Source organism: Salvelinus alpinus, chromosome 19, assembly GCF_045679555.1.
Source record: "Salvelinus alpinus chromosome 19, SLU_Salpinus.1, whole genome shotgun sequence".
NCBI classification, from domain to species: Eukaryota; Metazoa; Chordata; class Actinopteri; order Salmoniformes; family Salmonidae; genus Salvelinus; species Salvelinus alpinus.
In genome coordinates, this window is record NC_092104.1 from 45,608,658 (window position 1) to 45,625,653 (window position 16,996).

Here is a 16,996-nt window from a genome sequence, read left to right on the forward strand (position 1 = left end):
TACTGTTCCTTCTTCCACTCCAGATGGATGGATGGGGGTTTGATGCTGGCCCAATAGCAGGGCTTGGCTGGCCTGTAACATGAGCTCATGAGCCCAGACAGTGGGGGGGTTTGCCCTGCAGCAACCGGATATAGCTGCCCTGGTTCTGGAAAGGAAGGAGGGCATTTTCCTCAGAGAACACACTAGTGAGGCTCCATACACACTCATAAGGGGGGGCGGAAATTGACAACAGTGCAATTTCCGCACACTGATTTTGCTCGTGAAAATCTAACATGGTCTCAGTAATGAATGACTCACTATGGATAGATGGTCTATGAGTATGTGTGTGGGGGTGCGTGTGTGTGTGTCTGTGACACCCACTGCGTGAAGGCAGGATACTTCCTGAATGTAGAGCGCAGTGTGAACAGAGCCATTAATATACAGTATATTCTCTTTTCCGCAGCCACCCACATGCTTCAGTGACTTATAGGCTTTGAAGGCCTTAAAGGAAAAGAGGAAAATAGTGTTTTTTTTTGTCAAAGCTAGAGCCGCCTTGTCCATACTGTCCTTTACAGTATAACAAATGATTCCTTGGCTCGCTCCCCTTTTTTAATCAAGGGGCTTTACTGTCCACTTTGCACTTTTTGTGAGGCATCAATAATTTAGAATATTCACTGTGATGCATACCAATCTGCCTACTAGTGTGTGTGCGCATTGCATAGTGTTTCACAGCCCATAACTAAGCACATTTAGAATATGCCACCAGGCATTTATTCTGCCATCAGACAAGACAGGTTTCTTTTGCATCAGATTTCTTTTGTTTAGAGTGCCCTTTCTCCGGGAAACGCTACAGTCAGGGATCGGGCTTGGGTAGGGTCTGTATCATTCAATATGCAGCAGTGGCTTTCTTACAGAAATAGGGGACCTGCCAGTGGATGCAAATATCTTGTACATTTAACATGTTCGACGTTCATGCATTATTTGTAAGCATAAATGGTGGAGGAGGATGGAAAATGTTCCTGTGAACGCCGGAAATAGCTCGGGAAGGACTCCTGTATTCGGTTCAGACATCTGTGGGTAGCTTCAACATTAAATGTTTCGAGCTGTCTTTGCGAAATAGTTGGCAAGGAAGTTCTATGAGCACGTTAAAGGTCCAATGCAGCCGTTTTTTTTAATCTCATTATCAAATCATTTCTGCTTAACAATGCTAGCACAGATTGGAATGTGTTCTGTGATTTCATCTGATGGCATTGAGGAGTTAGTCACCAGCTTCATTAATAGGTGCATCAACGACATTGTCCGAACTGTGACCGTACGTACATATCCCAACCAGAAGTCATGGATTACAGGCAACATCCGCACTGAGCTAAGGCTAGAGCTGCCAATTTCAAGGAGCGGGACACTAATCCGGACGTTTATTTAAGAAATTGCGCTACGCCCTCCGACGAACCATCAAACAGGCAAAGTGTCAATACATGTCTAAGACCGAATCCTACTATACTGGCTCTGACGCTCGTCGAATGAGGTAGGGCCTGCAAACTATCACAGATGGGAAAGGGAAACCCAGCCACGAGCTGCCCAGTGAAGCACCAGCTGTTCCGGAGGACTGTGTAATCAAGCTCTCCGTAGCCGATGTGAGTAAGACCTTTTAAACAGGTTAACATTCACAAGGCCGCAGGGCTAGATGGATTACCAGGACGTGTACTCAGAGCATGCACTGACCAGCTGGCAAGTGTCTTCACTGACATGTTCAACCTCTCCCTGACCCAGTCTGTAAAACCTACATGTTTCAAGCAGACCACCATAGTCCTTGTGCCCTAGAACGCCAAGGTAACCTGTCTAAATGACTACCGCCCCGTATCACTCACATCTGTAGCCATGAAGTGCTTTGAAAGGCTGGTCATGGCTCACATCAACACCATCATCCCAGACACACTAAACTCACTCCAATTCGCATACCACCTCAATAGATCAACAGATGACGTAATGTCTATTGCACTCCACACTGCCCTTTCCCAACTGGACAAAAAGGAACACCTACGCGAGAATGCTGTTCATTGACTACAGCTCAGCGTTCAACACCTGGCAGTGTGGTGCCAGGAAAACAACCTCTCCCTCAACGTCAGCAAGACAAAGGAGCTGATCGTGGACAACAGGAAACGGAGGGCCGAGCACACCCCCATTCAACGAGACAGGGCTGTAGTTGAGAGGGTTGAGAGCTTCAAGTTCCTCGGTGTCCACATCACTAAGGACCTATTATGGTCCAAACACACCAACACAGTCATGAAGAGGGCACGACAATGCCTCTTCCCCCTCAGGAGGCTGAAAAGATTTGGTATGGGCCCTCAAATCCTCAAAAAGTTCTATAGTTGCACCATTGAGAGCATTTTGACTGGCTGCATCACCGCTTGGTATGGCAACTACAGAGGGTACTGTATACGGCCCAATACATCACTGGGGCCAGGACCTCTATACCAGGCTCTATCAGAGGAAGGCCCTAAAAATTGTCTAAAACTCCCCTCACCCAAGTCATAGACTGCTCTCTCTGCTACCGCACGGCAAGCGGCACTGGAGCGCCATGTCTGGGACCAAAAGACTCCTGAACCCCCAAGCCATAAAACTACTGAACAGTTCATGTAATGGTTACCTGGGCAAAAGGTTAATTTAAAAAACAATTTAAACACTATCCTGCACTGGCTCTATGCACACTCACTGGACTCTACCCACACACTCACACATACTACACTGTCACTCTAACACACACATACACATACTGTACACACACGCACACACGCTACATATGCTCACACACACACACACACACACACACACACACACACATATTGACGCCACACACACACTCAATCAGACACACTTTCACACCCTTCACATATGCTGCTGCTACTATGTTTATTATCTATCCTGATTGCCTAGTCAATTTTTACCCCTGCCTAAGGTACATGTGCATTCGGAAAGTATTCAGACCCCTTCACCTTTTCCACATTTTGTTACATAACAGCCTTATTCTAAAATGGATTAACAATTTTTTTCTCATCAATGTACACACAATAACCCATAATGACAAAACAAAAAAAACATTTTTAGAAATGTTTGCAAATGTATTAAAAATAAAAAAAACAGAAATGCTTTATTCACATAAGTATTCAGACCCTTTGCTATGAGACTCGAAATTGAGCTCAGGTGCATCCTGTTCCCATTGATCATCCTTGAGATGTTTCTACAACTTGATTGAAGCCTTCCTGTGGTAAATTCAATTGATTGGACATGATTTGGAAAGGCACTCACCTGTCTTCATAAGATCCCACAGTTGACAGTGTATGTCAGAGCAGAAAACAAGCCATGAGGTCGAAGGAATTGTCCGTAGAGCTCCAAGACCGGATTGTGTCAAGGCACAGATTTGGGGAAGGGTATTAAAAAGGTCGGCAGCATTGAAGGTCCCCAATAACTAAATGTCCATCATTCTTAATTGGAAGGAGTTTGTAACCACCAAGACTCTTCCTAGAGCTGGACAACCATCTCTGCAGCACTCCACCATTCAGGCCTTTATGGTAGAGTGGCCAGATGGAAGCCACTCCTCAGTAAAAGGCACATGACAGCCCGCTTGGGGTATGCCAAAAGCACCTAAAGGACCATGAGAAACAAGATTCTGTGGTCTGATGAAACCAAGATTTTGGCCTGAATGCCAAGCGTCATGTCTGGAGGAAACCAGGCACCGCTCATCACCTGGCCAATACCATCCCTATGGTGAAGCATGGTGGTGACAGCATCATGTTGTGGGGATGTTTTTCAGCGGCAGGGACTGGGAGAATAGTCAGGATCGGGAGATCCTTGATAAAAAGCTACTCCAGAGCGCTCAGGACCTCAGACTGGGGAGAAGGTTCACCTTTCAACAGGACAACAACCCTAAGCACATAGCCAAGTCTCTGAATTTCCTTGAGTGGCCCAGCCAGAGCCCAGACTTGAACCCAATCCAACATCTCTGGAGAGACCTGAAAATAGCTGTGCAGCAACATCCATCCTGACAGAGCTTGAGAGGATCTGCAGAGAACAATGGGAGAAACTCCCCAAATACAGGTGTGCCAAGCTTGTAGCGTCATACCCAAGAAGACTCAAGGCTGTAATCACTGCCAAAGGTGCTTCAAAAAAGTACTGAGTAAAGGGTCTGAATACTTATAAAAATGTCCGTTTTTTTACTTATTTTTTTTTCTTCTAAAAACGTGTTTGCTTTGTCATTATGTGGTACTGTCTGTAGATTGAGGAACCTTTTTAAAAATATATTTATTTTAGAATAAGGCTGTAACGTAACAAAATGTGAAAAAAGTGAAGGGGTCTTCACTGTATTACCTCAACTACCGTACCCCTGCACATTAACCCGGTACTCCTTGTGTATAGTCTTGTTATTTTATTGCGTTACTATTTCCTTTTTTTTATTGAGCAATTCTTTCTGACTTTTTAACTCTGGGAAAGGGCTCCTAAGTAAGCATTTCACAGTAAAGTCTACACCTGTTGTAGTCGTTGCATGTGCCAAAATTTGATTTGATGAAGTACCTTACTGTGATTGTTTTCAATTAAAAGGGTCACAAAGGAAATCTCGTTCTTGACTGCACTGGACCTTTAAGGAGTGAATAAAATTATCTTTGTGCAAAGAGGTTTGGTGGGAGATGATTGCTAACTGCCCAAAGAGTACTGTAATTGATTAATAGTTGGGCTAAAGTGGAGGATCCAGTGATAAGCTGGAGTGCCGTGGGTTTTCCCAGAAGGCACTGAGACGAAGTGGGCCACTGATTAATTTGTCATGAAGAGGTGCTTGATGGGAGTTCTGTCTCCAGGAGCACTGGGATGAAAAAGCCCCGTGATTGTCGCCAAGTTTTTAATTATGGCTTAAAGGTCTTGAGAGGGTGGAAGAAACGCCAACTGTTTCCAAGGGGGCTTTTGAAAACAGACTTAATTAAAGTCAATGGGATTGGAATGAAACCGGGCTCTGTCTGTCAATTATCCTCCTCAGTGTGTTGGGTAGGAAATGAGAGCCACATCCTCATATTATCCCCTTTGTATCTATCTTTACCAGGGTGAGCATATACCTAACCTTTTTAAAGTCAATATTGAAGTCAGTGTGATGAGATATTCACTGATTAAAACACACCTGAGAAAGTGATAGCCTACTGTACATCGTTATGGCATCAGAGTGTCACTATTTGGATAATTCCCCTTTGATTCAATTGAGTTTTCCCTCATAATTGAGAGGAGAGGCGAGAAGAAGAGGAGAGGAGACATCCTTTTGGAGATGTGGAGGTCCATTCTATGAATATTTCATGCAAATGGAGGGTGGGTGGCTCACCAGAGTGGAACACAGGGTATTGGAAGTCACTCCCTCATTTGATTAGGGAGATTGTTATTCAAATGTCACCATTTCCATACTAACCTGCCTGCCACCTCTCTCGCCACCTCAATTCTACCCCCTTGAAAAAATAATTTAGATGTACATGGCCAGGTAATTTCTCGAGATCGGGAAGTGTTGGTTGATCTGGGAGTTTACATTTTCTTATCTATTTATTTGATTCTGTTTCCCTGAAAGATTTGTCTCTTGCCATTTCTAAAACATGCAAATATGTACTGCAGATTGTGAATCACGATCTTCAACGTTTTATCGCTTGTGCTCATACTCAGCTTCAACAATGTAATTGAAATCTTACTCTTTCATCTTACTACTGTATTTAAGACCCCTATTTATCCAGGTAAGCAATTGATCAAATAATATCTTGATCGATAACTACCTGCTCATTTCTACTGTACATAGGGGGCATAAGCATTGATTGGCTTGTCTACAATAATGTCAATCCCCACAAGGTACATGATCATGCATGATTAGCATAGCAGTTGTTCAAATTCAAGCGAGGCATAACAGGGACATGTTGTAGGGACATGTTGTGGACTGACATTGATTATACCTCTCTCCCCCACCTGACTTGCCATAGGTGTAAGTGTAACCTCCATGCTAGCCAGTGCACCTTTCGGGAGGGCAGTCTGCAGTGTGACTGTGAACACAATACGACGGGCCAAGACTGCACTCGCTGTGAGAGGGGCTTCAAAGCCAAGTCATGGAAACCTGGATCGTACCTACCCACCCCCAACGGATCCCCCAATACCTGTACGTAACCTACAATATAGCTACTAGGGATTAACATGGGTAACCGGCATCCCGGGGCTGTCCCGTGAACACTCTTCACATTTCCTGAAAAAATTAAATGACAAGGCCCGGGAAATTACATCTTCCCCCAAAACCGGCAATAATGCACAACATGCGCAGGAACAGATTAGTAAAAACATTTATAGCACATTATCCAAACAGGTTGTCGCATGGAAGCCTTTAGCCTAGCATATTTACTTCACACGAAGTCGCCATAAATTCAAAGCGCACGCACAATTGACACTGCCGGACTGCACACGCGACCCGAATGCAGTTAATAAACCCTACATGAAACCCATACAGTAGGTTTAGTCTATAAAAGAATGTGTGCCTTTATTATTATTATTATTATTATTGTGAATATTCTGACAGTCACAAATGGGCCTATGCACAATTCACTACATAGGCATCTCTGCCACTGACATTACGTTTGTTAACAATGCAGAGAGGCACGAGGGAAAATTCTATCTTCTCTTCTCCTAGAGCCTAAGCTATTTTCCTATCCAGTCCCAATCCCACTGAAAACCAAAATCCCGACTCCTGTTGGGCATGAAAATGCACTGGGAATCTAAGATAGAGTAACTATCATTAGGAAATATCAGTGTAATTTGCCCTGAAATCTTTACATAGTGGCAGAGCCAAACCGACAAGGTGGCGCGGGTGCCTTAAATTGGCACTTGTGATTTTTTTTGTTGCGGTATTTCAAGGGATAGATATGAATTATTCCCGGTATTGAAACTTGGTAGATTTTCGGGGAAATATTCATCCCTAATAGCTACTGTATAGACTTCCAACAGGATACCATCCATACCATACTGCATCTATACCAGGCACATACTAGATGGATTAAGTAATGGTTGAAGAAGAATTTGGGTCATCTGCTCTACACAGCCACAGAGAGGAGCAGCTGAAGCTGTCACATTTCAAAGGAGAGATGTCAGTTAGTTTGAGGAATCCTACAGATGTATACATATGCAGAAGCACCCTATGCTATACTCGCCCACTACAGAGGGAATGGGGGGCCTGCTGCTTCCAACGGCAGATGTGGCGGCTGATGTACTTGTATATTATTTAAGCATTGAAAACCTCCAGCTCTCTTTTTTTTCAGATGTATTCATAAAAATACTGTAATTCTCCAAAATAAATGAGTAAACCTCAAGTACTCCTCTCTCTCTTTCAGGTGATGCTGCTGGGACTCTTGGCAGTAAGTAAAGTCCTAATCAAACGGGGTAGAGCTTGTTATCACTTATCTTTTTAATTCTCTGTTCATATGCTATCATTCTTTTGTCTTACTTATAGCACACTATCTTATATAATGTGTCCCTCTCCTCTGATGTTGTGGTGGGTCCCTTCATTCTAATCACAATGATCCCACTCACAAATTACATTTTTCCACAGTTTTATATCCCTTACTGCTGGTCTAACTCAAAAGGGGGGAGAGGATTTAAAGTGTGTAGATGAGGGCTATTCCAAGGACATGATGTGAGAGGGACTGTGAGTGTATATACTAGAGTCTCTCATAGGGATTCTTTGCAGACCTATAGGAGATACGGTACTGCTACAGCTGTGGTGAAGTAACCATATTGTTTTGGGAGATGGCCAAAGGACGATTTCATGGTATATCCACGATCAGCATTTTCCCATGTTAGTGCATCTGATATCATTTGACTGTTTTTCTCTACCTTCTTGGTGTGGTGCCCTCTCAGCACCCACAACAGTCCAGACCCCGCCAACAACCACACCTGCGTTGGCGACTACAACCAAGCCACCCACAGACCAACTGCCCACAATTACCACTATTATGGCAGGTGGGAAAGCAACTACGGTTGTAGTTTCTGACGGCCAGGCAGAGTGCCTGTCTAAAAGGAACACAGGCTGTGTCTGAAATGGCGGCGTATTCCCTATATTCAGTATATTGCCTATATAGTGCACTACTACAGAGCCCTATGGGCCCTGGTCAAAAGTAGTGCACTACATGGAATAAAGTGCAATCGGACGCAGCCATAGTCTGAGGGCTCATCAACCACCTGCTTCCTATTGACTTTTAAACCAGAGTACACTTACTAAAGCAGCACATACAGTAGAATGTGTCCCCGGTGTATTCCCGATGACCAGGAAATGTGTTGTCCTACACAGCTGAAAGGGAAGGCAAGGCTATAATGTTGATGAAGCACAAAGGCAATGGAAGAGAGGAGTTGATGAATCTTCGTCTCGGTTATCTTGGTCATTTAGTTTGTAGTAAAGTGGCTGGTTGAGTGTGTGTGTTGTATACTATAGCTCACATCATTTTTTACCAACCGCCCTACAGTTTGTGATGTATTGCATGTTAGAGAGAATAGAACATATCTGCATTTGTGTTGTGTTATCAGATAAGTAGCAATGTTGTTTTTTGTAGTAAACAGTTACTTCGTGTGTGTGTGTCTGTGAGAGAGACTTTTTGTCAACTAGGTTGTACTTTCACTAGATATCCTTCACTTATTATACTTCTATGGAATCTCCCATAATGTCAGGCTGGACAGAGAGTCTCCCATGGCCCAGTGATTTCTGACCTGTGTGTGTGTGTGTGTGTGGATCAGCAGAGTGGACCCCCTCATGTCTCTCTCTACTGCTGTGACGTGACACACTCCTATAGGCTCTGTGAGTGTGTGTTCCCTGTTAGTAGGGACTTCAAAACCTCCAAAGTAACACATGTCATTTTCAAATGCAAATAAAGTGCATTCAGAAAGTATCACACCCCTTGACCTTTTGCACATTCTGTTGTGTTACAGCCTGAAATTGAAATGGATTAAATTTAGATTTTGGTTCACTGGTCTACACACAATACTCCATAATGTCAAAGTGGAATTATGTTTTTAGATTTTTTTAAACAAATTAATTAAAAATTAAAATCTGAAATGTCTTGAGTCAATAAATATTCAACCATTTTGTTATGACAAGCCAAAATAAGTTCAGGAGTAAAAATTTGCGTTACAAATATTAGTGTTTAACATGATTTTTGCATGAGTACCTCATCTCTTATTTTTCTATTTTGTTGTAAATTTGACTTATGATTTTTTTTTTAAACAACTAAATATACACATGCGAACGACAACATACAGATGCACAGAAACATCCACAACATCACACCTGCCCAGACCCACCTGCTCACACCCCCATCTCCAGCGCCCACTTCACTCTCCACCACATGGCCTCAAACTGCACCCTTCTGTTTCTCTCCGTTCCCCACGCACTTTCAACATTTAGATAATAAAGCATTTGACCTTTCCATTGTGTTAACGATGGAGGACTGGTTGATGTATTGTTTATAAGTATACGTTTTTTTCAACATGATTGGTCGAGAAAAGTTTCGTCCAACCCATCGGGTATCTCACTGCACTCTCGTATGCCATGTCTTTTAAATATGTAGACAGATGGATTAAAAAGTACATTTACATTGCAATACATTGCAATACTCACAGACAACTTTCTAACTCCGCCCATGACTTTTGGACTTTATAGAATTCCCAGAGGGCATGGATTGTTGAGTCATTGTTAGTTTTACACTTAAGACATGACTCTGCCGTACTGCTGTAGAATTTGTGAATTGTGTCTCATGTAATAAATTCCATACATTAGTTTACAGTGCTTTCGGAAAGCATTCAGACCCCTTCACCTTTTCCACATTTTGTTACGTTACAGCCTTATACTAAAATTGATTAAATATATACTTTTTCCTCAATAATCTACACACAATACCCCATAATGACGCAGCAAAACATGTTTTTAGAAATGTTTGCAAATTTATTTTAAAACAAGTCAACTGAAATATTACATTTACATAAGTATTCAGACCCTTTACTCAGTACTTTGTTGAAGCACCTTTGGCAGCGATTACAGACTCGAGCCTTCTTGGGTATGACGCTACAAGCTTGGCACACCTGTTTTGGGGGATTTTCTCCCATTCTTCTCTGCAGATCCTCTCAAGCTCTGTCAGGTTGGATGGGGATTGTCGCTGCACAGCTATTTTCAGGTCTCTCCAAAGATGTTAGATCGGGTTCAAGTCCGGGCTCTGTCTGGGCCATTCAAGGACATTCAGAGACTTGTCCCAAAGCCACTCCTGCATTGTCTTGGCTGTGTGTTTAGGGTCGTTGTCCTGTTGAAAGGTGAACCTTCACCCCAGTCTGAGGTCCTGCGCACTCTGGAGCAAGTTTTCATCAAGGATCTCTCTGTACATTGCTCCGTTCATCTTTCCCCTCGATCCTGACTTGTCTCCCAGTCGCTGATGCTGTAAAACATCCTAACAGCATGATGCTGCCACAACCATGCGTCACCGTAGGGACCGTAGGGATGGTGCCAGGTTTCCTCCAGACGTGATGCTTGGCATTCAGGCCAAAGTTGGTTTTTTGGTTTCATCCAGTTGAGGCTCCTCAGACGAGGAAGGGGAGGACCATCCTCCTCAGTGAATTTCATTAAAAAAAATTATTGTAAAAGATTTTAAAATGTATCCTTTTTAGATAAAACTATACTAAATATATTCACATCACCAAAAACCTGATTAAAACACTCTATTTTGCAAAGGTCTACAGTAGCCTCAATCACTCGGGAGGATAGCACCGTGGTGTAGCCGGAGGACATCTAGCTTCCGTTCTCCTCTGGGTACATTGACTTCAATACAAAACCTAGGAGGCTCATGGTTCCCACCCCCACAAATAGACTTACACAGTAATTATGACAACTTCCGGAGGACGTCCTCCAGTCTGTCAGAGCTCTTGCAGCATCAACTGACATGTTGTCCACCCAATCAAAGGATCAGATGATGAATCTAGTACTGAAAGCATAAACTACAGCTAGAAAGCACTGCAGTGTATATAATGTGGTGGGTAGTTAACTCAAAGGGAAAGACAATAGTTTAACAGTTTTTAACAAATTCATTTCTTCCAAAATGAGGGCGAAGCTAGAGAGAAATATCAAGAGATTATCATTTCTTTTCAGTTTCACCTACTTAGCTAGCAAATGCAGCTAGCTAGTTTAGCTTACTGAAACACCCTGCTCAAACAGAGGGATGCTATGTTAGCTAGCTGGCTATGACTTTTCAACACAACACTGGGTCAAGGTAAGCTTTTGGTATCACAAATTTATTGCCACCGGGGCACACCGGTGTAACTGCTTACTGACTGTACACAGTAACATTACTGCTTGATTGTAGCGGGTTTACTAACGCGTCAGTTCTATTAGCTATATTGACTATGACGTTACTTTTGCTAATATGGTGACAACGATGTAGGCTGTTTGGCTTGGAAAGTTTTTTTCGTCTGGTCATATACAGCTGATGTGTTGTGCATTGAAATCCACAAGCGAAGGGAAGCGGTGAGAGAAGGAGAGTGCATGGATGCGAGAAGGAATACAACATGGCTGCTATGAAAGTGAACTATGTTTACAAGTCATCAGGGGTTTATTCATTCCGCCGATTCTGTTGAAAAAAAAAAAAATGTCTTAAACGGAACAAAACCGGGATAAACATACTTGACCACCACTGGTTTCATCAGACCAGAGAATCTTGTTTCTCATGGTCTGAGAGTCCTTTGGAACTCCAAGCGCGCTGTCATGTGCCTTATACTGAGGAGTGGCTTCCGTCTGGCCACTCTGCCATAAAGGCCTGATTGGTGGAGTGCTGCAAAGATGGTTGTGCTTCAGAAAGGTTCTCCCATCTCCACAGAGTAACTCTAGAGCTCTGTCAGAGTGCCCAACATGTTCTTCGTCACGTCCCTGACCAAGGTGCTTCTCCCCCGATTGCTCAGTTTGGCCGGGCGGCCAGCTCTAGGAAGAGTCTTGGTGGTTCCTTACTTCTTCCATCTAAGAATGATGGAGGCCACTGTGTTCTTTGGGACCTTCAATGCTGCATAAATGTTTTGGTACCCTTCCCCAGATCTGTGCCTCGACACAATCCTGTTTCGGAGCTCTACGGACAATTCCTTCGACCTCATGGCTTAGATTTTGCTCTGACACACACTTTCAACTGTGGGACCTTATATAGACCAGTGTGTGCCTTTCCAAATCATGTCCAATCAACTGAATTTACGACAGGTGGACTCCAATCAAGTTGTAGAAACATTTCAAGGATGATCAATGGAAACAAGATGAACCTGAATTTCATAGCAATAGGTCTGAATACTTTTTATTTACATTTTATTTTACCTTTATTTAACTAGGCAAGTCAATTAAGAACAAATTCTTATTTTCAACGGCAGCCTAGGAACAGTGGGTTAACTGCCTTGTTCAGTGGCAGAATGACAGATTTGTACCTTGTCAGCTCGGGGATTCGATCTTGCAACCTTTCGGTTACTAGTCCAACGCTTTTTAATCTGTAAAAATGACCAGAAACATGTTTTCACTTTGTCATTATGGGGTATTGTGTGTAGCTTGATAAGGAAAATGTTGAATTTAATTGATTTTAGAGGAATCTGGATAAAGTCAATGGATCTGAATACTTTCCGAATGCACATAACTCTAACCATTTAAGGCACCATTGGCGTCATGGTGAAATCTCTGAGCGATTTCCTTCCTCTCCAGCAAATTAGTTAGGACGGACGCCTGTATCTTTGTAGTGACTGGGTGTATTGATACACCATCCAAAGTGTGATTCAATAACTTCACCATGCTCAAAAGGATATTCAATGTCTGCTTTCTATATTTTTACCCATCTACCAATAGGTGCCTTTTATTGCAAAGCATTGGAAAACCTCCCTGGTCTTTGTGGTTGAATCAGTGTTTGAAATTCACTGTTTGACTGAGAGACTTTACAGATAATTGTATGTGTGGGGTACAGAGATTAGGTAGTCATGGAACGTAAAGGTTTAATCAAGACATTTCGATTTGAAACCTTTTGGACATCAGAGCAATGTTGAGGGAATCCTATTTGAATCAGACAAGGATGTTTATATGATAGGTAAGATATACAAAACGTACATTTTTGTCAACTGTATTTTTGCTAGTTATGTTTCAACATTCCCACCATCTTGTGCCAATATCAGTTCTTTTTAAGTCTTGGTTCCAGTAGTTTATATGTTTTTCTAAGAGATTGCCAGTTGGATAGGCTCTCTGCAAGGTTTTGTATATCTTACCTATCATATGAATAAAAACATGTTTTCACTTTGTCATTATAGGGCATTGTGTGTAGATGGGTGAGAATATCTATTTTTTTTAAATCCATTTTGAATTCCGGTTGTAACACAACAAAATGTGGAATAAGTCGAGGGGTATGAATAATTTCTGAATGTATTTAAAATTCAAATTTTGTTTTGTTTAGGTCTCTGACAAAGAGAGAAATTCTAAGCATCTCATATCCACCAAATGCGTCAAGCAAGCTGTGTTTGAGCTCAGTTTTAGTATGGACTAAGGGCTGGATTCAATCCGTATCACCAAAATATCGCGGAAGGTCTGTTTTATAGCTCGATTGAAATTTAAAGGCAATGTTTCCGCGTTCGAGGACACTGCATTCATGGTGTGTCTGCTCAATCTTTACATTTTAATGCGGTTCTTCCTTGATACTTCCACGTTATGGATTGAATCCAGCCCTTAGTTTGTAGAATGCACTTAAATCTAAGGTCCATCCCCACAGAAACAGCTTAGGACAGGGTTCTGTGAAGTCAGCTACTCTACATAGCGAAAGTGATACACTGTTGTCCACATTGGAGCACTACAGGGTCGGTTGTCCATTTCACTGAGATGGGTCTTTATAACGCCAAGGGCTCAGTTACCGTTTTAGTCGGAGATTACCTGGCCTATGCTTAAAATGTTCATGATAGCTTGAACTATTCTAAGCTCATAGGATGAAATTTGTATTTTTTATTTATTTCATCATTGGAAACCTATAGACGTGTCACTAGCCATTTGTCCTGATGAATTATGGAATACTCTCAATATCACTATGTAAGATGAAAGGTCATGGTTCTTTATGAGCGCCTTCTTCTGATACCTTTCTCTGCGGTGTCACAAGTATCAGAAAACAGTCATCTACTGAGTACATAGTTATGAATGTGCTCAGCATTGATGATAGCGGCTTCTAGGCAGCATCCACTTAAGGTGCTTTGCAGTAAAAATAAATAAAAGGTTCCATATTTATTCAGCATGCTTGTTCTTTAGACTATTCTCACCTGCTTGTTTGTCAAAATGAATGCCCAAAGTACCAAGGCAGCCTTTTCTCGACCTGGAGTCCTGATCTTTTAAACATTTATTTTACATTTAAATTTTACCAGGCAGGTCAATTTAACAACAAATTCTGGAAAAGTTCAGACTTAGATTATAATGAATATGATTATGAACAGGCAATGATTATTACCTGCCAATGTCCACCCCAAGGCTTCTCTTGGGTTGCATACACATGTGCGCGCACACACACACACAAACGCACACCAGCGTAACTCCACCATCAAGAGACTGAGAGTGCTCTCTGATCTAGATGAACAAGCTGTCTCTCAGGGAGCAGATCTTCTCTGGGAAACCTTCTCTAAATTGGTTGGCCATTGTGGCAGATGGTAAAGGGGGGGAGAGGGGAGGGGTTAGGGGAAAGCTGTACATGTCCCAACCTCTGTAACTTCGTGTTACTCCACAGCTGCAGTACACTGTGACATGCCTCAGTGGCCACCTCTGCTCCACATACGTACATGTGGGTCGAATGTAGCCCAGATAGTTTACCCAAGGTAAATCCACCTCCAGCACTCATAAGGTTTCAACATGGCTACTACCGCACCCTAACAAAGCCATGATGTTCCTTCGGGCACAAAACATTCAGATATGTAAATACAGATCATAAGAAAGCGGAACATGACCAACTTCAATTCCCCACATTGATGCCACAAAGATATGCCTCAGCAAGTGTCCCAAAGTACATGCATAAGCATTTCCTTAATGATATGAGGTTGTGTGTGTGTGTGTGGTACCCAGCGTGTAAAAACCTGTCCCGGCTGATAATTGGGTCTCTTTTTATGTAAAGATTGATTTGGGAGTTTGTCCCTTTGGCCATGCGCTAATGATCAACCACTGGGGAGGGCTACAGCCTTAATAAAACATCAGCATGCCAGACAGCAGGAAAGCTCCCACTGTTCCAAATGCGCCCCACTGAATCCCAATGCACCCATCTGCAGGAGGAGGCCGAGTCGCTCACTACAGGGAGACTCTACACTTAACGCTACACCTGAAGCACGTTGCCGCATAATATTAGTACGATTTAAATATTGGGCATACGGGAGAATGAAAACATGATTTGGTTATTTGGCAAGGGCAAAGACACCTGTATTGTGTGTGTGTGTGTGTCGGCGTGTTTACTAGAATACTTGCTTGTGTGTTTATTAGTGCGCGCATGTTTTTCTGTGTGCCTGTATTTCTGTCTCTCAGCCAATGTACCTTTTTTTAGTTACGCTTAGCATTCATTGTTAGAATACTTCAAAACATCAGACCCTAACGAGATACTGACCCCGATTTATCTTCTGTGCCAAACAGACATCACCACCTTCACTGACATAGTGACAGCTGTGGTGGGTCCCACATCCAGCACAGAGCTCAGTGACTCCCTAACTGACACACCAGGTTGGAAACTAGTGAGATGAACACTAGGCATTAGGCATTTGATAGTAGGTAACGTAGTAGTAGCTAGTGGTATGTGTACCTCAAACTGTATATCAATGCAAACTCCTTTTATTCATCTAGGTACTTTTAGTACCCACACTTAGATTAGTCTCAGTGGTTTTGTAGAATAGAATTTGTAGAAAAGGCTGTATATACAGCATGTTTGTCTATGATGCTAGACAACATCTGGAGAGCATTGGTGTGTAAATGCAATAAACCTCTCAATTACCTAAATTACCTCATTGCTGGCTCAGTAAATGCTTTCCAATTGCTCCCTCAAGTGCTGCTTCTGGCAACAGATCAAACGTCTGTGCCAGCCACTATACCAGCCACTCTTCCAGCCAGTATGTCAGACACTGTGCCAGTCTCTGCCAGTCCCGACCAGACCGACAGTTCATCCTTAACCACAGTGAACTTGCTACCAATGGAGGTAAATCCCCCCACAACCACAGTGAGAGCACAGCCGAAAGGTAAGTACCCTGAAACACCAGAGGAATCGCTGACCTCTGACCTCTCACCCTTACACTACATGAGCTTTAACACCTCAAATAATACTTTTTTCTCCAAATGTCTTTTGATATTGTTCAGGGATCTAAACGTGTGAATATTGGTTAGACTATTCCATCCACTTTGGACATATCGATGGTCACATGGATTTTCTGTGACTTAATCATTTAGTACATTTTACAAACGTTTGGGACTATAAGAATAGCAAAGCAAACCTGGGTTATGATACCATATAACATCATAACGGACTGCCACTTTTACATTGATGTAGTAATAGAAATGTTGATCGTTGTGCTTCATCCTTGTCAACTAATGAGAGCAATACAAGACGGGATACAAATGATGAACTGAGCACAGTGGCGTAGTAGTGTTTGTGATCTTACTCCTACTGAAACACTTTGTCCGTCTCACAATCTGTGTCTGTAAACCATCTGTTTTAAACCGTCTTGCCTGTAAGCAAAACTGAGACCAGGGGGTTAACAGCAGATTAAACTGTGGTTTAATGGGAACAGTCAAGTGGCGCACTGGGTCCTTGAATCAGACATGTAAGAGAGACAGGCAGGAGAAACAAAACATCTTCATTGTTTGGCAGAGGAAACCCAAAAGAAGCCTGTAGACTGTCATATTTACCCCCATGAACCTCTCCCAGTGTGAATCAGGACTGCCAGAGGCCATAGAGTGCCTTATTCTCCCCAGAGG

The 16,996-nt window shown here is 42.6% G+C and overlaps 1 protein-coding gene across 1 annotated transcript in view; it reads left to right on the plus strand.

The window, feature by feature from the left end:
• Nucleotides 1-16,996, plus strand: part of LOC139545718 (netrin-G2-like) — a 60,387-nt gene that overhangs the window by 31,202 nt on the left and 12,189 nt on the right. The window contains exons 4-5 of the mRNA XM_071353783.1: nucleotides 5,976-6,148; nucleotides 7,368-7,391. Coding sequence (XP_071209884.1) covers nucleotides 5,976-6,148; nucleotides 7,368-7,391 — 197 coding nt within the window. The remainder of the gene's footprint in view (nucleotides 1-5,975; nucleotides 6,149-7,367; nucleotides 7,392-16,996) is intronic.